The 21,452-nt window shown below is 40.8% G+C and overlaps 1 protein-coding gene across 3 annotated transcripts in view; it reads right to left on the bottom strand.

The window, feature by feature from the left end:
• LOC145483851 (polycystin-1-like protein 2) overlaps window positions 1–21,452 on the bottom strand; it is a 45,173-nt gene that overhangs the window by 3,826 nt on the left and 19,895 nt on the right. For 2 of the 3 annotated variants that reach the window (XM_081462405.1, XM_081462404.1), the window contains exons 2-19: window positions 20,530–20,599; window positions 17,624–17,753; window positions 16,549–16,877; window positions 15,501–15,639; window positions 14,418–14,530; window positions 13,645–13,700; window positions 12,493–12,629; window positions 10,810–11,602; window positions 9,583–10,162; window positions 7,886–8,071; window positions 7,071–7,196; window positions 6,076–6,297; window positions 5,339–5,587; window positions 3,967–4,734; window positions 3,585–3,821; window positions 1,496–2,599; window positions 539–754; window positions 81–252 (exon numbers count right to left, since the gene is read on the bottom strand). In XM_081462405.1, coding sequence (XP_081318531.1) covers window positions 81–252; window positions 539–754; window positions 1,496–2,599; window positions 3,585–3,821; window positions 3,967–4,734; window positions 5,339–5,587; window positions 6,076–6,297; window positions 7,071–7,196; window positions 7,886–8,071; window positions 9,583–10,162; window positions 10,810–11,602; window positions 12,493–12,629; window positions 13,645–13,700; window positions 14,418–14,530; window positions 15,501–15,639; window positions 16,549–16,877; window positions 17,624–17,753; window positions 20,530–20,535 — 5,563 coding nt within the window. In that variant the 5' untranslated portion in view covers window positions 20,536–20,599. Of the gene's footprint in view, window positions 1–80; window positions 253–538; window positions 755–1,495; window positions 2,600–3,584; window positions 3,822–3,966; window positions 4,735–5,338; window positions 5,588–6,075; window positions 6,298–7,070; window positions 7,197–7,885; window positions 8,072–9,582; window positions 10,163–10,809; window positions 11,603–12,492; window positions 12,630–13,644; window positions 13,701–14,417; window positions 14,531–15,500; window positions 15,640–16,548; window positions 16,878–17,623; window positions 17,754–20,529; window positions 21,270–21,452 lie in introns of those variants that run through there. The other variant, XM_081462403.1, reaches the window with a different exon arrangement.

Genomic DNA, 21,452 nt, shown 5'->3' with positions numbered 1-21,452 from the left:
AAAAAAGTAGGAGTCAAACGTTTTTGACGTTATGTCATCTACGGTGTGTTTTATGGCTTATTTAAGTCAATTATTTTCACCTGCTTTAACTCTGAGTTGTCTGAGGCGAGGCATGCCGACCAGGTAGCCCGACAAGTCCGATATGAATCCATCTTTATACTCAAATGCTTGTCCATTGTACCACTTAACTTCATACATGGCAGGAACCAGGTATCTCTTTGTCCAGGCCCAGAATGTATCAGCGTTGTGAATCTGATAGAAAATAGCTAGTAAGAAGTTGTTCTAGATTTCTTGTACCAGCTCGCCAATCTATCAATTGACTGACTCATTAACTTAGTAAGTAAGCAGGGAGTTAGATTGGTAAGCAAGTGAGTAGGTTTGTAGGTTTGTAGGTTGTTAGGTAGGTAGGTAGTTAGGTAAGGAAAAAATAAGTAAGAAAATACTAATAGGAGCTTCTTCAATAGGTTTAAATACCCAGGCTTCTGGCCACTTTTCTGTGGAACTAGTGATGTGGAAATTTCCAATTTTACACTGTTACCTTGTGAAATTTGGGCAACAGTTCGTCAATGCCATTTGTCATCCAGTAGTGCCCGGTATCTCTCCTGCCGTAGCATATAACCATTAGTGCCCAGGCAAAGAGAAGGTAGAATGCGAGCTCGACGAGTATTCGTGCCATGATCAGGACTCTCAAGCGATACTCTCTAAAACGCTCCAGTTGTTGTTTGTCTGGTTTGAGTGGCTTGTGAGATTCACCCTAACATATATAAAAAGCAACGTAACAAAGCTGTTGTACGCTTCAGACGAGAGTGAATACAGGGAAGAATCAGTAAGATACGAGAAAGATTTTGGCTGGAAACGTTTGCAACCTGTGACAAATGCGGCGTGTCATGGCGGGAAACAATAAGTGCTGCGACGACGTAGTTGTCCGTTTCGTAAACGGTCGATGCCGTTTTCGTGACACTTAGAAATTTTTTCAACTGTCAACGAATTTTTCTCTACTAAATTAAAGAAAAAAAAATTTGTAAGTAACCACACAGTATCGAACCTGGAACCTTTTTCCTAACATTCCTCTTACATCACTACACTACCTGGTTGTACCGCCAAATCTCCACAAAATTTAATAAAACGTGACTTTCTTAAATATTAATGATAGAGTTGCCCCAACCATCAAATAAAAGCTAACCGCAGGCAAACCGAGTGCGTTTTGCTCTATCAACAAATTATAACCAGTTTCTATCTTGTCCAGGCCTAAACTAAAGCAGATATGGCATCGTCCATTCTGAAAGGCTTGGTTACCAATGATGGCATCGACCGTTTACAAAACGGAAATCAGCTGCGACGACGCGTCAAACTTAAGCGAGAAACATTTGAGGGCTTTCGAAACTATTGAGAAACGGTATGTCGCGCATTAAACGGAGTGATTCTTGAGCTCAAAATACCCATTCCGGGGGCGTCTGAAGTACAGGAAAAAAACAGTGCAATGACTCTTACTTACCTTTACTTTAGAATGCGCCACAGACTTGAGTTGGCCTTTAACACTGTCATCCTCTGGCGCCTTTTTGATGATAAACGCTAACAGTGAAGCCACGATTACCACTTTGATTGGCTGAATAAATAACACGTCTTGAGTGAAGGAGACCAGAATGGAGGTGAGCCATTTATTGGACACTTCAGTGCCCCACATCATGCTGTAGAAAACGGTGAAGGCAGCTGAAGTCAGCGAGGTCAAAATACACAGAGCCCAGCCAACATACACAAAGAACCGAGGCAGAACGTAGCCTGATTTGCGTGACACTTCTTGCTCTTGCGTGAGGCTGTCACTGTTTGTGTTATAAGCTTGCGTGACCTCGCGTTTGGATCTGCTGTTACGGAATATGAACACGATCAACACGTTTACCGGAACCACTAGCACAGCACTTTGCATACCGATAATGATCTGTTGCCAGCTCAGCACCAGAGGACCGAGCTGAAAAGAGCCACTGGTGTCCTCGGCACCGAATTGATAAAACATCGCGTTAGTGACCATTACTGACATCAATACGGACAAGCAACACGACACACGTTGGACGCGCGTGAACGGACTCGTTGGAGGTCTAGTAACCACTGAAAGCCAGATATGCCCGTCACCAAGCCCCGTGGACGCTCTGCTGTAAAACTTGTTTCTAAAACTGTTGATTTCTGCGTGTGACGACACATATAGGACGCGCTCGATCTTACCATCCTCCCTCTCGGCTGCCAGCCAGCGGTTGCACACAAAGTACCACGTGGTGTCGGTCTTGGGATCCCGTATGACGATTTTGCTGATGAACCATTGGGGGTTGTCGCCAGAATTGTCATGCCAGATTTTGATGTGCGATAGGTCGCCCAACGACTCCTTTAGCGACAAAATGAAGGTGTTGACGCTTCCTCGAGCAAAGAGCTTCTTGTTGCACATGGTGCTGCAGTTCAGAGGAATGACGTCAGTGTCTCGATCATCTCCGTAAATCACTATGGCGACATTAGCCGACGTACCGCATCGTCGCCACAAGCCAGTGTAGATCGACAGCTCGTAGCAATGGTTACTGGTGTTCGCATCTCCCAACGGAATCACTTGTGTCACCTAAAATTTAATAACACAATGAATTAATATCGAAGTTAATTATTGACTTAAGTTTCATTTAAGAAAAGCCTCTCTTCCCTCAACTACGAACTTTCACTTGGTCTTATTCCACCCTACAACGTCAGTCGACCTCAACGCAAGGGTGATAGTTCTTTGGCATTGGTTGATCTTGCCCCGACGAAGGGCGAACACGCGAAACATAGGCCCGGGGGAACTCCCATATAAAAAGAACATGGGTGCTCGTAGGAAAGTTTGAAAAGAACCCCCTAAGAGGTACCAAGATCCTGTTTTGTGGGCGTGGCTTGAAATGTTTTTCACCCCTAAGAGGTGCCGATTCTAAAACAAGACATTATCTCCTGTCATATTTTTTCGGCTCAATACCCTAAAAGGTACCGCGAAAGCCTCTGCTGTGGACCTTTTGAGGCTAAACGCATTAAGATGTACCAAAACCGCGTTTTTAACTCCTAAAAGGTATGATGAGCACCCATGTCCCCCCATGAATATAGATTCGACTTAGGCTTTGCCCAAATTCGTCACAGCGATTAATTTACCTTTACCACCTTCAAGTTGATAAACATCACATTGTAATTATTCTTGGACCGGCTTAAAGAGATGTTAGGATAAGTCGGCAGTAAAGGTGATTTCACTTCGACTTGAAATTTTGGGCGTATGTAGAGGAGTCAAAGCTTCATCGATTGAATTGCAGTCATCAACATACACAGCGCTATTTTTGGATCGCCAACAGATCAAAGGCTTCGTCCTCTCAATCCCAAGTCAGGGATCGAAAAAGTCAGTTGATATCGTGGATCGGCATGCCCGTTCGGTAAATTATCTGTTCGGAAGGCCTTTAATCCCCTCTGATTTTCTTAAGAGAATTGTCACCTCTTCTCTAGACGTTAGCTCACCGTGCCATCCACTCCTAGGTCGGAACCCAACAGACTCGTTTATCCTAAAATTACTACCACTAATAATAATAATTACTAACCTTTTGCTTGTCACTTCTGTCCGCTCTTCGAGCAAAAACCACCGCGATTATGTATAAACCGAGCATCGCACACACAGTGGCAAGGACCACAAAGTTCTTGGTCTCCAAGATGTTACTGAAGGCGTCCCACACTTGATCAAAGTCGATGGGATTCGGAGCGACTAAGAAGTCGCCTCCAAACGCGGAGAGATGGGTGCAGAGGCACTGGATAGAGCCATTGGCTGAATCTGGGCCAACCTTAAATCAAGAAAACAACGCAAAGTAAGTTTTGGCATCTGATTGGCTAAGAAAACAACGTGGTTGCTCTTATTTGTTAAACCAGATGGTAGTAGTATTTTTCCAACCAACCACAAAGCGTAGTCCCAACGATAAGGTCACTTACCCTACAACCCTCAGATGTCCATTTCTCTTTACTCTCTGACCAATACAAACAGGCTCCCATGGAGATGGACAAAGTGTAGTTCACATCAGTGCTGGGATCAAAAACAGGGATATCCATCCTTGGTGTTGGGGGAGGGGTGGTTGGGGGATCCTTAAATTCCACGCATATTTCAGACCTTTTCTGTCTTCCGTTTTCTGAGCAGGATCTTCGTCTTCGTGTCTTTTTCCCGGAATCCTTGCTCGAGCCAGGCAATCGAATTCCGATATAATGCAAGCCAATATGGCCCGTGACGTCACTAGAAAGCGTTAACAAATGTGGATCCTTGGTGCAGTTGAAGTATCCATCATACATTGCGGTGTGCGAAGCATCTTCAAATTTTTTCGCGCGCTTTTTGCAAGACGAAAAATCCGGGACTTCAGCCATGAAATCGTAGGTCTCAATCGTTGGCCGCTTAAGATGGCGAAAGTATACTTGTTGCCTTGTTCCATTGGACGGAACAATTTTCACGCTTAGCGTCATTTCGTCTGAGGAAATCACTACTCGGTGATATGTCATGCTGCCATTGATACTCGGTTTTACGAACGAGCTCACGGGACTTTGGTCGTCCTGTGGTCGGTCGGATTTGATGTTAAGCTCGATCTCTTGAGACAGACCCGACACGTCTAATAGCTCTCCTTTCTCGTCCTTCAAGTCAATGCTGATTACGGCTGACTTCACACGACTGGCGCTTTTGTCCCACGAGAAGGGGTTATGTTTCATAGAAAGCATCTAGGAAATATTAAATCTCTTAGTACATTGCGGCTTTGTGGTTCAACAATTATAAAATCGTTCCCAGAGTCTTTGCTCACCTCATCGATCCTGAACGAAGCTAATCATTGAATACTGTTTAAAGCAGACTCGCTGCAGCTTCTCACATTTAATTCGGCTTTGCATTGTTTCTTTTTTCTTAAACCTTTTTCTTAACGAGACTTACACACGTTTACAATTCCTAAATTTAAGGTTGAGATTGCATCCTCTTTACGTCACGTAACAGATGACTCCTCTGACCCCGAGTAAAAATATTGTCACGTTGTCTGTTTGTCCATCTATCAGTTTTTGTCTGTCTGTCTGTCTGTCTGTCTGTTTGTCAGTCAGCCAGTCACTCCCTCAGTCTGTTTGTCTGTCTGTCTGTCTTACTGTCTGTCTGTGTGTCTGTCAGTCAGTCAGTCTGTCTGTCTGTCTGTCTGTCCGTCTTTACGTTTTCATCTTCCCTAAACATTCTGTTCGACAGTGGTACTGAAAGGAATGTTGTACGAACCAGCGACAGACATAATTTCAGGACAACCTTACTCAGACGATCATACTTCACAAATTACTACTGTCTTATTGCTACCTGTGTGTCCACGTGCGCCATGCCCATTGCCTTTGAGCCCAACAACTTCTCAGGGGGTGGGAATGTCACTTTGCTGCCATTTATTTTGGCGGGTTTGTCGCTGATTGCACTTGGAAGCTGTCTGTCTAACCTCATGGATATTGCCTTGGTCTCCATTTCAAGAGGCTCGTCACCAACCTCTTGCGACGATAACATGCTGTCCCCGACCTTGCTGATCAGGGTCCATGCTTTTTGGGCCAGGACTTTTGTCTGTTGAATTCAAAAACAAACACCAACTATGTTAAGAGGCTCTGGGCGCTCGGATTGGTCAGTAGCTACCGGCTACTTTATTGTATGTCAATTTTGCCCCCAGAGAAGCCTTCTAAAAGATCTATTTTTTGTAAAGATGGCATAACTGTAAAATTACCAAACAAAAAGAAACAAGAACAATGCAAAATAAATGAACACGTGAGCAGACCTAGACTAATACTGGGCCATTGTTATCTGCGTCTGCACGCGCTGTCGCGGTAATTGAATCTCTTAGGACAGTTAAATAACATGAAATGATGCTTAGCTCATTGACGGTCCTGCTGTGTTCATTTTTCATTCCCACAAGATTGATTTTGCCGGTGTCGGTGAAAACTGGCCCTGTACGGTGAATTTGAATCCTCTACGCCCTATTGAAACGCATCTTAGCAAATAAACCCTTTATTCATATCTATCTAAAAAATGAAAGAATACTAACAAAAGCTACAAACCTTTGTCACGTTAACTTTTTCTTCTTCCACCGTTTTCTCTTGCTCAGTTTTACCCAGTTCTGGAGTCTCAGGTTTTGCAAAAGACGCATCGAGCACATTCCCAATTCCAAGTAGTAAATTATTTCCCGCCTTTTTCATACCATTTGGATCTTTTTCGCTTGTCTTGTCGGTGAGGTTTTGAAACTTGTTTGCCATGTTTTCCAGAACGTCGACGGAGGTCCACTGTGGAAGGGGAATTCATACAAGTATCTGTTCAGTTTCATGGTTAAACAATTAATTCTCCCTACTGATTGCCAAGTGCTATGTTGATGCTAGTTCAGATTTTTCGGTGGATAATCAAACTACCCGTCCTTTCAGGGAATGGTTGACTGGACCGAGTGAATTGTTGGGTTAAGAAAGAACCTGAAACTTTTTCAGAACACTAGACAAGTGCATACGGATTCCTTCTCGCATCCCGATGAGAACTCCCACACCGTCGTACCTTTTAGGAGTTAAAAGCAGTTTTATCTCTTTAGGGTGTTTAGCCTCAAAAGTTCCACGGCGGCAGCTTTTGTGGTATCGTTTAGGGTACTGAGCCGAAGAAAGTCGGCGTCAGTTTAAGTGTTGATTTAGAATTGGTGCCTCTCAGGGGTGAAACAATTTCAAGCTACGCTCACAAAACAGGATCTTGGTACCTCCTAGAGGTATTTCCGACGAGCACTCTCGCCTTGCATTTTTGTATGGGAGTCGCCCCCCGCCCCCGGTCTCACACTGATCAATCAAAGCGCAATCAATTCACTGAGTATCTTTTGAGATCCATTAACACGGCAAACCATTTTTAGGCAAGATGTCCCGGCTTTTCAGTACCTCAAAGCACTTATTGCTATTGTCGCAGTGAATTTTTTACGTCGTTCCGTGTCCAAAGGAACGAGGTTACTTTATTCGTTTAGCAGGTATTGATCACGGAAAAGCCCTTCAGGGGAGTGTTCAATAAAGTCTCATCTCATCTCATTTACCTGGGATTCTTCTGAGAGCTCTTCGCTTTTATCAGTCGCACTGGCCACTACAGAGGTCACGAGAATCAGTCCCTGAAGGTCATCAACTTTAACCTTTGATGAATGTTTGATCATCTCGTCCTTGAACTAAACAAGACGCAGGGGTACAGTTACCGTCGCGAAACAAACAAACAAGCAAATAAACAGACAAATAAATAAAAAACAAACAACGCAGTCCTCTCGTTACACCTTGTTTTTTCCCTCTCTGCGCTTCAAGCAATAGTCCTTTTATTTACAGCATGAACTTAGTTAAGAGGAAAACACGCAAAAAAACGCCATTTTATGATCCGTATACATTTTTAGATATTGTACAGTAGTTATGTAATCTAAGTTCAGTTTAGTATTTTTTTCCCCAAATGTACATTTTTACTTTGTTATTTTGTTTTCTTGGCGCACCTGTAAACTAGATGGTGCGTAATGAAGACTCTGCTTAACAAGTCTATGGGACGCTCCGTTACCATAGTAAGTGTGCGACCAATAATAATTATACATTTGTATAGCGCTAATACTATGAAATATTCAAAAGTACTTTACATAAAAAGAAGCTAAAAAACTAAAACAAAGATCTACAAAAAGCATAAATTGTGCTTAAATACAAAAATTTAAAACGGCTTATGTAACTAAGGTTTAAACTATGTCTTATATATGTCTTATCTTGCAAACACAGCCGTCGCTTACCGAATCTGGCCACTTAAGGTGTCTCAAGAAGTCGGAAACAATGGCAGACTATACCTTCGGTAGATAATTGCTCGTTGTAGAAATCCTACAATTTTTACCTTCATTTTTTCCTCGGTTTTCAGTTCCTCCTCTGAAGTTTCAGACATCACAGATAACAAAGTGTTTGCTAATCGCATGGCGTTCTTGCCTCCATCTTTATTTTTTAACAGCTTGGCAATCTCGCTTTCATTTCCCACCGTGTATTGGTACAGAGTGGTCGCGTTTATTGTGTGGCTCGGGAGAACCTTTGGAAGAAACAGAGCACGTTTTCAGAGAACTTTTCTTTTCTGAAACGGCTTTCAGATTTTTGTTCATTTTTCTTTTGCAGTTTGCAGTATGAGGTGCGACGCTACGATTTGGTTCATCACACTTTTTCACTTCCTTGTCAGTGGTTAAATGATTTCCCTCGTTTGCCGTTTATTGGGTGACAGTTACACTGCGAGTTCGGGGGGCGAAGCCTCCCCGGGGGTACTCCATGTGAAAAGATGACAAAAATTTGAATTCAACCCTTGAAGGAGACCAATCTGTAAGTAGCCCGGGCTTTATTTGACTCCTAAAGTCTGGTTCCCACTTGTGAGATACGCTTAGGACTAGTGAAATAAGCATAAGCGCGAGCACAAGAAAAAAGAACTTTTTTCTTTTTTTTTGTGCTTATGCTTGTGCTCATTTCACTAGTGTTACGTTTATCTCACAAGTGGGAACCTACTTATTTCACTAGTGTTATGCCTATCCCACAAGTGTGAACCAGGCTTAAAAGATGTCGCTTTAAAGGGAAATGACAGCAATTTTAATTGCTTCTTCGAGTGCAATTTTAAAAGGTATCTCGACGGCTAAAAGTAGTGTCTTTGTTTTCTGAACACCCTAAATGAGACTAAAATCCATGATTTCCACTCCCGACGTTTTCACATGGGAGTCCCCCCCTTCGCCGGGGAGCGAAACCCCGAGCTTACAGCCAAAGTCGATAGAAACCGTAGCGATCACAACTGCTTTAGCCACTGAGCAATCTAATAGACAAATACACACCATGACACAAGAGACGAATAATATTGCTATTAAACAAAATTTACATAAAGGCGGATTTGGAAACTTTTCAGAGATCGACGAGGTCCCGGTGACTTCTGTAGAGAAGGCCCCTGATGAGCAGCCTATCAGATAGCATGTTTGCCTTCCCTCGCAGTTTCCACCTGTTACATGCATTCCCTTGTCATCTGATACATGCCTTCCGCCGCTTGAGGTGTTGGCTAATATTTTGCGCTATCTATCGATCCCACCTGTTCCAAATACGTTGCAACCTGTAGGGTTTTCACATTATGCTCAAATTTTCCACTATTATGGTAATGCTCGATGCTCAAAGAGTCTCGCTATTAAGCTCAAAAGGAGTCACTATTATGCTCTATTATTCTCGCATAAAAACAGATAATATTGCATGAAGCGCGAGCGATGCCTCATTGTCAATCTCCATTGCTCTGGCTTGACTATTACGAACTGGCTTTTGAAGTAGATGGAAAAAAAAAACCGCCTAAGGCCCGGCATCACTCTTGTTCCGGCATAATTCTCGATTCTTTTGCCTCAATATTATGCTCAAGATAATGCCGGCGTAATGTGTAAAACCCTAGCAACGTGTTGGGATTTCCTGTACAGTCGTCACGTAACACCTAGGAGAGGTATTGCTTGACGTACAGCCGTCACGTAACACCTACGAGGGGTCTTGCGTGACGTCTTTGAAACGGTTGCCGCCACAAGAAACCAAGCTCACCTTGACTTCAACACTTTGGACACCAAATCCTCCCCATTTATCCTTGACGTAAATGTCCACTTGAACGATATTTTCCTTTTTCGAGTCACCGAGTGGAAGTTTATTGGTCTTCAAAAATCTCTTGGAGCTCTGCTGAAGAATTTCATAAGCCCCGCTACTGGACTTGTAGCCAAACTGATAAATGAGGTCCTTGTCTTTGTCTAGCCAACCAGAACACGAAAATGTAAAATTCGTCGCCAAAACTATCCCTTCAGATTTATCAACGGTACAATTTCCTCCACTGGGAGACTCATTTGTGATGAAACTGTGAGTTTGAGCACTTTTGATTTTTTCAGTTAAATTTCCGTGAAGTTCTAGTATATACGAAGCGCCTTCTGCTAACTCATTTCCATGGATTTCCAGATGAGCCAGGTCTTCGTTTTTTCTTATATCGACTGACTGGAATGTTCCATCATCCCTCTTTCGATAAAGCAACCAACGAAATTTTGTTTTGACTTGCTTACAGGCCTCACCGTTACAGGTACCTTCGAAAACCATTTTTTCGGAGGGATTTACTTTCTGTTTGCAATTTCTTTTGCATCTGTAGGGAAAAAGGTGAGTGATGACACTCTAAGTATTTTACACAAAGCGAGCAATGTTTGGAGGCTGGGGGAGGGCTGGGTGGGGCCTACACATGGGACCCACAACATGGCGGACTTAACGTAAACAACGCCATTTTAGACATCTCACTGTCACTTTCCTTTTCCTACCGGTTATTTTAGTAGCATAATCATAATTACTTCAATTGTATCATCATCAATTATTTCACTAGCATCATCACAAGGTAGGCTCAATAGGGTAATATTCTAGAAAAGGATTTTATAAATCGATGCATCAGTATGTTTCGAAAATCTGAACAGGTAGGTTTCCATTCTCTAAAGCGAATCGAACTCTTTCCATGGTTCGTGTTTTTTAACCGAATGGGGAAATTTTCTGGTACTAATAGGTCGAATTTGAACTTATTATCATAAAAAGTTCAATACAGGTTAAGATATTAACGTATGTTTTCTTACAAGGTTTCTCGAGCTTTTGCATTTGACTAGCTAAACAAGGAGGGGCTGGCTGCTTTCTATTTAGGCTTAAATGACATAACTCAAAATGATCATCAGATAACCGAATTGACATAGGCTGTTGGTGAATACACAGCTAATTGAAGTGCGAAATATGTAGTGATCAACTTAAACTTACCTTATGTCTAGAACAAAGCCATTTGAAGATTTCAGTTCAAACTCGAATGAAACATTTTCCTCTCGCTCGTCTTTTCCCAAAATCAGTTTGATCAGATAACTTTTGGGCTCCATTTGATCCAGGGACAACACTGCATTGGGCCCTGTATATTTCAGCTTTCCAGGGCCTGTACCATAACACCCGCCTCTCCCATCCGAATCTTTGCTATCTACTTGTGGCGTGACAATTGGGAGCAACGCAATGTTTCCAAAGCGCTCACCCTTTCTTGCACAGAGCCATGTATAACTCATGCCACTCTTGTTAGCCTTTGGAACATCTGGGTCAAAAGAGCTTGAGGCATCCAGCTGAAGATCTCTGTGGTACCCTTTAAGAATACTATCCAGAGGAGGGTCTGTAGATATGAATGCTTGAAGAGGTGACTCCTTGATTCGCAGAAATCCATAATCGTAGTTTATACAATCTATTGCATTTTTCATTACTGCCATCAATTCTATATAGTAGACACCATACTCAAGGGTGTGATTTAAAATTTCTTTCTGTATAACTGTTGTATTTATGAGATAAACATCTTCCTTGGCAATTCTTGTAGATTTGAATGTACTTTTTCTGCCCAATTCTCCCTTGTTTGAGTTGCGTAATTTTGCCATTTTCCATGTAATGTGGGCCTTTCCTTCAATCTGACTGCTAATATTTGCTTTTACTGTGTAGGAAGATGAACGGTGGATTGTTTGAGTAGACGTGGGGTTGCGAGAAAGGCTTCCCAATGAAATGTTTGGTATTTTGCATGATTTGCCTGTTGAGTAGAGAAAGGTAATCAGTTTTAAAACCATTATAAACAACCTTGTCTAATACATGGACACATCTCTCAGGGCTATCAATAAGGGCTGTAACCTGTCGCACCTGTTATGGCTGAGCATGCATGATGGTGCATGAATCAAAACTTGATGAAAGCCCTCTCTCTAACTGGAGTCCTTGGTTATAATTTACCACTTGTAAAAATGACCTAAATGGTTGATTTGACAGGCAGTTTAAACAAATTCCTTTACTATTACTTGACAACACAAATGCAACTGTAAAGGATAAATGTGCTGTATGTGTTGAGTGTGGGACAGAAAAAATTCAGCCCCAGTGGAATTCGAGCCCATGACATTTCATATACCAGTAGGGCACTCTAACTATTGAGCTACGAAGAGACTCAATGATCTAGGCCATTTACTTAGTTCAAATGTTAGTGTCATTAACTGGATTTGATTAATTAAGACTTGTTTTTTTTTAATATTTGCAATTACATTAGTAAAGTATATTGCATATCTGTTTAGGAGGCTACCTGTACATGTCACTTTTATTCCATTGGGTTAGAACTTGGCCATTGTTTACAGGAAATATCACACAGGCTGATTTGGAGTTTGGGCAGGAGCAAAGGGGCTGCCAAAAATTTTAACCAACCATTTTTTCTCAGTGCCTTTCTTTATATTTGTGCTTCTTGCTCAAAAACTTATATTGTTTTCCTGGTGCCATAGGCCAAATCTGATCACAATTTCTTCCCCTGCCAATACTGTTTAATGAACTCATTTTACTCACATTTTTTAGGAAACAATAGTTAAATAACACAAATCTGAATATTTATTTGAATATGGTGTTTTGGAGATTATTTTGGGGACTGAAGAAGTGAACAAAGCAAACCTTGAGGATCTTTTGCCGCAAAGTAGCTATGGTCAAATTTAGTGGAGGTTTTGAGCAGTTTTTTGGCCTTTGCAATCATCAGCTTGGCTTGTGAATCTTGCACTCCAACTTTGAACTCAACAATCAGACTTCCAGGTCTAAATAAAAACAGGTACAAATGAGGATCTTGAGATGCTACCCTACCTTGCATAAAACATAAAAAAAATTCTTTGATTGGCCACTCCCCATTCAGGCTTTTCAGGACAATGTAATCAAACAATGATAAATAAATATTCAAATAAACATAGCTAGGTTAAGAATCCCAACTGACGAGAGGCAGACCAGTTGGCTATTTACAAACGTAGCCGAGAAGTTAAACTCGGGGCTAACGAGAACAACATCAGCTAACAGTCAGAACGGGATTTGAACCCGGGACCTACGGGTTTCCAATCTGGCGCCACGCTGCCTCCACAAAATGAGGAGACAGCATACATGAACTTTCCTGTCTCCATTTTCCCAAATCATTTCATTTTGTAGAGTACTAGTCTAGTCTACTAGTCTCAGTAGCTTTCACTTGAATGGTTGCACGGACAGGTCTCATCGATCTAGTAGGGTCTCAAACTTTAACAATGATATTCTCAATCATTATAGGCCTGCAATGCATGCAGAAAGTTAGATAATAAAGAGCTATGCATGCACTGCAGGCCTATGATGATAGGGAATAAATCATTAGATTATGAGCTTGAGATTTCTATCGCGTAATTGTTGACGAAGGCGCTCCCCGTGTCAACTATCACGCCTAGAATTGGAGACCTGATAATTTAATTGTTTTAGTATAAATCTAATAGCGTTTCAAAACTTTATCTAAATACTCTTCACCAGGGCCTTCGAAAACGCAAAGAAGCATCCGCCATTTTGTTAACAACCGTACACTGCTGGGTTCTCAGTGTCTGCATTAATAGATAGTGGTTAGCATAGCCAATAAGAGAACGGCATTCGTGATAGAATGCTGTCAGAGTCATTAATAATATTAAATAATAAGCATCTTTTTTCATAGTATTTTGATGCTTACTTTGATTTGGATTTGTGCAACACCAAAACGGGCTTCGGCGTGGCGCAGCAACATGAAGCTTTTAAAAATCAATGAAACAGTTTGAAATTATTGATCAATACCTCAGTTGCTCAAGTTTAACAACTTGCACTCCAGGAAGCTTGCTTATTTGTTGTGCCTGCAAGAAATTTCAAAATATTAACACCAAAGCATTTAACGAGCAGATGGTTTCAGCCTGAGGCACGAAATAATGGTTCTTCACCATTTACGCAAAGAAACCGGCTCGTCAATGGTTGTGCAAACGGTAAGCAAAACTTCCCGATGGTAAGTGAGCTGATCATAATTGCAAGATAGCGGTGAAGAATTGCCAGTGGGAAGCATATTTTCAATTCGGATATTTCGGTTGGAAGTTTTGGACTACCTTAACTTTCAAGTCCGCATACTTCGGAAATTAATTTGCCAGTCGGTCGAGCCAGAATCGTCTTACCATTCACATTCTGACCAACATTTCCGGAATTTTTGCCGAGTGAATGGTAAACAACCAATATATCGAAATTGGGCTATTTCCTTTTGTGTTCATAACAATCATTTGGGCGGTAGCTGAGCAACCATTTTATTATTTCGTTCATCCGGCAATTTGTTCGCCTGCTAAGACATGTTTACTTTGCCAGTTACCAACTTTAGTCTGATCAGGTACTACTGCTACTATGTACCAAGCCGAACAAGTGAAGCAGGGTGAAGGACGTACGTGAAATCATGAACTGCAAATAGTTTGTTAAGTGAAGAAGCGCTCCTTTAAGCTCTTTGGAATAATAAGCAATTACAAAATACCCTGTGAGAAAGTGCATATAGTAAGATAGTCGAAGAGGTGGAGTGACAAAAACTACGGTTCTACCTCGTTCGCAAGTTTCGCTTCAATGTTTTTAAACCCTTCGGATTTTTTGTCGATCAGCATATCCAACGTGCAGCTTTGATTTGTCCACCGGAAGTGTAACACCACGGACCTTTCTATGGATGAACAAACAAACAAACAAGCAAACAAACAAGCATAAGATAACATAGTAAATGGTTTGAACCTAGGATTATCAGTAGTTCCTATAGAATTATCGCACGCGTCTGGATGAGGGTAGTTCTGAAGAGAACTGTTGTTAGTGACTCGGTGACGTTTCGACAACCTGAGTGGAAGTAGTCTTCAGAGTCAAGTGGAAAGTGTTTGTCAGTCTATGGTGTGATAAGTCTAAGAGTCAACACTGACCAATCAGCTTCAGTGATCAAACTTATAACACCAGCGACTGACGAACACTTAAACATGACTTGACTGAAGACTACTCCCGCTCAGGCTGCTGACTTTCTGAGAGTTTTAACACTTTTCCTCCAGTAGTTCTAACCCTTTTTTTACCTTTCGTGCACTGTCTCGTGTGTGCTAGCACGATGAAAAAGGGTCTTGATGATGTGCTGTCTAGGTTATCGGTTAGATTTTTCGACAATTTCTTAGCCATCAGTTAAAATCTCAGCCCATTTCTCAACTATAAGTAGATCGGTTAACCCTTATGAAGGAGCCCGATGAACTGAGACCACGGAATTGATGCCCATAGGTTTCTTTTTATGAGAGGATTTAGCGGTGCATCAATAAAAATGGAGCGTTTGGTTCTGCATTACTAAGTACATGTAAACAGATTGACTCAAAAAATTCGCGCCTTTAAGTTAATTAATCAGAAGTAAAACCAAAACCAATCGTGACTTGCTCCACGGGTTTTCCAGCGCTTCGCGTCAGCTGCATGTATTTGCTTCGAGCTTTGATTGGTTCAGTGTAGTTTCCGTGTTCTTTCTGATTGGCCAGAGTGACTACTTTGGGTCTGGTTTTACGACACCCAATTGAAAACCGTTTTACTCCGCACTCCAGTCAAGGGCTTTGCTATTATTCTCGTTTTGTCATTGAATACGACATTGGTCACTCTCTGAGTTTAATTCAACTTACTCATTGTGCATCCATACAGTTCAAATCTGAAGGCGACGTTGTTGTGGTATGCTTGCGGCATTATGTAGACCATCTTCACGTTTTCAGCTTCAAAGTTGTGTCTGACAATTGTATTCGAGTCGGTGTTCCCTTGAAACCGCTAGAGATTCAAAGCGTGAGATGCAACAGTTATGAATTTCACTTAGGCCCCAGCCACACCACGCCGGAGAAATTTGAAAAGGCAGCTTTATTTCTATGGCTAGACCGACCGTCCACACCAATCCGTCTCGACAACGGAGCTTTTCGAAAACGCTCTTCAAACCGGAGGAATTTGAAAGCGCCGGCTTTGTGCTTTGGTGTGGACGGAAAGCAGTTTGAAAACAGAACTTTTTCAAACCGATGACGTCACGATAATCATTTGATTTCCCTGCCCGATTTTCCTCAAACACAAATCCAAAATGACCGGTGATTTTTGCGTTTTAAAAATTTATCCGGCGTAGTGTGTACGAAAAACATTTGATGCGTTTTCAAAGCGAAAACGCCGTTTAATTTTCAAATTTCTCCGGCGTAGCGTGGACGGGCCTTAAAGAGCTACTGGTATGTTGGCGCAGGAGACGCTGTCATATTCGAATTTGTCATTACTATGAAAGTAGTATTTTTGTGGGATTAAGCAATACTTTTTTCTTGTTCACTTACACTTGAAGGAGCTCAGTCAGTATTTTGAGTTATTTTAGCCACTTACAAAGTTACCTTTAAATTAGATAATAGTTTAGTAAGATAGAGAAACACTCGCGAGGGAATAGAAAACCATATACAAACAAGGATGGTTAAGGATGGAGGAGATTAACACGGATCACAAACTACGAACTTGAAAAATTTGGGCTAAACTTTTCAAGATGGGAATGTTGTCTCCGGTTTCTTTTCTTGTTTTCCTGAACGTTCCTGAAAGGTGCTGTTTATAAAACTACGTATGTCCATTCCCGATCAAAGATACTGTTTCTGAGAGGATTTCAGTAACTGGGAATTTCAGCCGTGTTATTCCTTCACTTTGCTATTGCAAAAAAATTACCTTAGGCGATCCATCTCTGCCAAAGATGAAATCCTCAGCCTCTTCGTCTCCGCTCTTTTGGCGAGTGAATTTGATCGAGTACTCAGTGACCCACTCTTTGATCTCCGGATCGCCAAATCCTTGGGTTGCGATCCCTGTTACTATTGTCTCATTGTCGAATTCTAGCCACACAAACTTGAACCTGATAGGGTCTTCTGTTTTAGCCCTGTAGCCGCCAGAGCTGTTCAGTTTTGCCTTGCTGGGATGAGTGTCTGGACTATGCACCGAGAGCGTAAAGATGTCCCTGGTGAACTTTCCCGATGAAATCCCAAGAGGCAGGTTACATTTAGCTGCAATTCAAGCACATCCAAATTCATTACTATTTTTCCTTACTGTTAGTTAAATGCATTCTATAAAGCTTTATTGGGAAAATTGGGTTAAATCAGCGTCATTATTGCCCAAAGTATGTAAGGATTTGATTCTATCAGAGAGACTAATAGTCAGAAAATGGGAATTTCGAACCACGTTGCACAGTAAAATAGTCAATAACACATGAAAGTACTGCTCTGTAGCTTTCATTTGAATGGTCAGGTGAATCACACCAGGGTTTCATTCACAGACGTAAAAGTTAGAACCACCTGGTACAGTATAATAAACAGCACCACATGAAAGCACTGCTCAACAGCTTTCATTTGAATAATCACACATCAGGGTTTTATTCACAGACACAAAAGTTAGAACCACCCTGTGCAGCGTGATAAACATACCGTATGAAAACACTGCTCAATAGCTTTCATTTGAGGCGCACACTAGGTTTTCATCCGCAAGACTTGCAAGTTAGAACCACCTTAATAAAGAGTACTGCATGTAAGTACTGCTCAGTGGCTTCTTTTCAATGGCTGCACTCTAGAGTTTTATTCAATAATGTGAAAGTTACAACCACCTTGTGCGGTATAATAAACGGTGCCACATACGTGGAGTAAACTTTCCTCTTTGATAGTCGCATGCAGGTGTTTCGCCATCGAATTAAAAGTGAGAAGCGCCGGCTCTAATGACTGAACGTCTGACTAGACCGTTGGTTTTCTAAAGAGCCTACCTTCGGACGGTGTTTCACCAGATTTTGTGGTTGCCTTCGGTGATACAGCGACGGTGAATGCTAGGCTTACAGAAACAATAATGAGGGAGAACGCCATGATATCCAGGGTGTTGTCTTTCCTTGCGCTGTACTAATAAAATACAAATAAAACTTTCCGTATAACCAGAAGGCAGGAGATGATTTTCAAGATAGTCGCAAGAAGGATGCAATAGTGTAGTTAATTACAACGTGACAATATATGTAGAATCTGACTAAAATATATTTAACGACAAAGTAAAAAGAAAAATGGAAAATATATCTCATTAAGGGGTGACGATAATTTTTTTACTGATTGACAAACAAGACTAAACAATCAAAATTAAGATGAAAACGTTCGCTGGCTAAAAACTTTCAAAAAAGAACATGAGCTTTCGGCTGTCAATCTGCAGCCTTCGACGGATAAAAAATGGAATGCAAAATGATAAAATATATACAAGAAAAGGCGAGATAAAAATAAGAAGAAGAACAAAAGCGAAGTAAAAATGTGTAAATTAGGTGACTATTGTTTAAAAAGGATACTATACTGATTTGGAATCGGCTTACAATTATTGTCAACATGCTTGGTAGCAGAGGTGTGCCGAAAGCTCATGCTCTTTTTTGAAATTTTTTAGGCAGCGAACGTTTTATCTTAATTTGATTATGTCTCATCCTGGCTGCGCATCAGTCTTTAAGACTAAATAGTTAGTGATTGATATCAGAATTTGCTAATTGAGTGAGGGTTTTTCCTTATGAATATAAAGCACCCCCTTGATTTTTAGCTGGAATTGAGAGAGGGTGGGAGGAGGTGTCTAATTGTAGGATGGGAAAACAATCTTCAGAACAAGAAGCTCGAAGCTTTTGGGCTTTTGAGATGATAAAGAATGTGAGAATTTTTGTCAGTGGAAAGGTGCTGTTGGATATAACAGCCATCACTTCCTGCGCAAGAAAACTTGTATGCTTAGTACACGAGATGGCAGTGACCTGGGTGTACTGGCTTTATACCATCTTTTGCATTGAACAAGTTCCTTAATTTATAGGGGAAAAATCAAAACATGTCAAAATGTTTGTGCCGAGTAAATCGCCTAATTTTGCCCTTGTTCGAAAAAGTGCTAACAAAATGGTTGATAGGGAATTTATTGATTTATCTGTTGCGCAATTTAATCCTATCTCTTCGTTTTAGTAGGGTCATTAAATTTCAGCCCACGAATCAACACACTCGAGTGAAGCCACGCTGAATGTGCTTGAAGCTCTTCGTCAACGTGAAAACGGAGTAAAAGAATTGTACTCAAATGAGACATTTTTCAATACTTTAAACAATTGTATGTCCCTTGTTCAACTGTAGAGTGGTCTTGGCATAAATTTAGTATTGTCATCTAAGTGGTTAAAATCCTGCCGCCTAAAATATCAACGCTTATGTCGTCAACATTTGAACAAATTTGACTGATTGACGTATCTTATGCATGGGAGGAATTTATTAATTGGTCAGAATGCCCAGCTTTCGAGTTCAAAATTTGCAATCACATCTTACTTTCCAAGATGACCCATATACATATCGATGCGCACACAATTGTTATTTTCACGTCTAAAGACTAAAAAAATTGGCTATTTCTTAAAGCTTGTGGTATCTGATTTACATGCAAGTAGATCAATGTATGTAAAACATAAGCTTGTTTCGAGCTAATGGACAACACAGTAAGGAATTGGAAAGTTTTAATCCGATTTGGAAACAGTGGACGAAGCCACTCGGCCGTGGATGTGCCAGTGCCAATTTACATTTCGAATGAAGCATTTCATGTGGAACCGACGTACTTTTCATGCGCTCTTTGTACGTACATGTCGTTGGTCAGGTGTTAACTGTAGAGCCGAAATTGATGTGTGTCACTCTCCTGTGCTTTGTTGGCAGCAGTTTGAATGACATTGCGAAATACTAGTCACAGTTATCGAAACTACCGAATGAAAATTACTCAAGAATTGCACGTGCCTTGCACTGCCAGCTGCTGGTGTTAACGGACTTAATTGTCGTACGGAGAAGAGCTTATTGTAATGGTGAATTATAGACGAATTATAAAATATATTTTCAAGACTTTTCCAGAACATGCTTAAGGATTCGTTCAAGTAATTTGTGTCTTCTTTTTTTTCTTATCCATTATTTCCCAACATAAATGACGGTTAGTTTCTTTAAGTAATGAAACACGTTGTCAGAGAGACAACCGCTTAAAATGAATCAAATCATCAACTCTGTATATTTTTTGATGCACGTTCTAGCAAATTGCTCGAAACTGAGCTAAAACTAAACGGAGTGAAAGGTAATTAATTACGAGACTGAAATATGTTGAGTTTGGGTTGAAAGGTTTCAAATTTAATAAAAGAAAAGTTGTGCAAACAACCAGGGGCTGTTTTTATTTTAATTAAACTTGTCGAGATAAATGCAAAGAAGCACAATTTTTACCTTTTATTGACGCAAAGCTACAATATACGTTATTTTCAGGACATATTTTTTTTTTTGAGAATAACCAGATTCTGTTTTCATTTTTCTATATTTCTGTTCTTATATTTTGAGTAAAGCCAATTCGTTTTTGTCAACGTCTGGCTTTGTTGAATTTTAAGTAGCTTACATTTTGCAAGTTGCTCTTTTTCACTTTTACGTTGGACAAACTCAGAATCATATGTCCCAAAACTGGCGATTCCAGCCTTGTAACTGAAGTCATAGGCCTAGTATAAGCCTTGCTTGAGTATCTGACGTTTAATTTAACATGGCGACCACTTTAAAAACATGAACAAATGAACTAGTGTTTAAAATGTTGGATGGTCTGCAAGTGGCCTATAGCGTGGAATAACAAAAATAATTTGTTGGTAATACATGCAATGAGGAAGCCTTGTCTACTTACCTTCATGAAAGTGTATTGCCACTACGTGATAGAATGGAGATCTTTCCAGCCTACATCAATACTCTCTTATCTATGGACCAAAACGAAATTTTCATTATCAGACCTCCCTGCGAGTGGATATTGAAGTAACCGAGTGTCATTGAATGTACTCAGCCTTGAACATCCAAAAATCCCCGGCACATATCCAAACATTGCTTTATGTCAACTTCGTTGGAGTGCAGTGAAAGTGCCTTTAAGAGTGTACATGTTTTGAAGTCTGTTTTCAAGGCAACACTGAAACATTGGCATATGCTTATGAGCTTTAGGAAGTGAGTTTTTTTAGCCTTTACAGAAGACGATGTATGTAAAACAACTTACTGGTGAAAATTGACAGCATACCTTTATAAGACCTGAGGTATCGTGGTAACTCCACATCGGGTGTACTCAGTCTAATTAAACCGAATATCAGTTGTTTTCTTATTATTTTTTAGCCGCGATGACAGAAGTGATGGATTGTTGGCCGTGTATTAGGAAGACGTGTAAAAAGTGGTTTGATATGAGATGGCGACAGATCACGTTTTGACAACTCGTTCACATAGAAAATACTCTTGATTTTAAGACAAAACCTAGATGAAAGATTTCATGTTAGTTTGAAAGCAGAGCAATCAACTAAAAAAATCGATACGCCATGAAAAATGATGTCTCGAAGAAGTGGCCGTAGTAGAAGTAGAGAAAATGCAAAAATTTGGCATAACACAAGCTAGCTGCCTTTTCCCGCCCCCGCCCCCTCCTCCCTCCAAAATAATAGTTACAATTTGCTTTAACATTTAGTTGGACTAAAAGTAAGTTGTGGGGAAACAGAGAGCCTTTTGCGGAACAGATTAAAGCTTAAATCATTTTTTTTTCATCGAGAAGGTACTCTATATTGTTCTTAAATCCTCCAT

This window comes from Orbicella franksi, chromosome 4 (genome assembly GCF_964199315.1).
Source record: "Orbicella franksi chromosome 4, jaOrbFran1.1, whole genome shotgun sequence".
Taxonomy (NCBI): Eukaryota; Metazoa; Cnidaria; class Anthozoa; order Scleractinia; family Merulinidae; genus Orbicella; species Orbicella franksi.
This window is presented reverse-complemented; position numbering and strand designations above follow the sequence as displayed.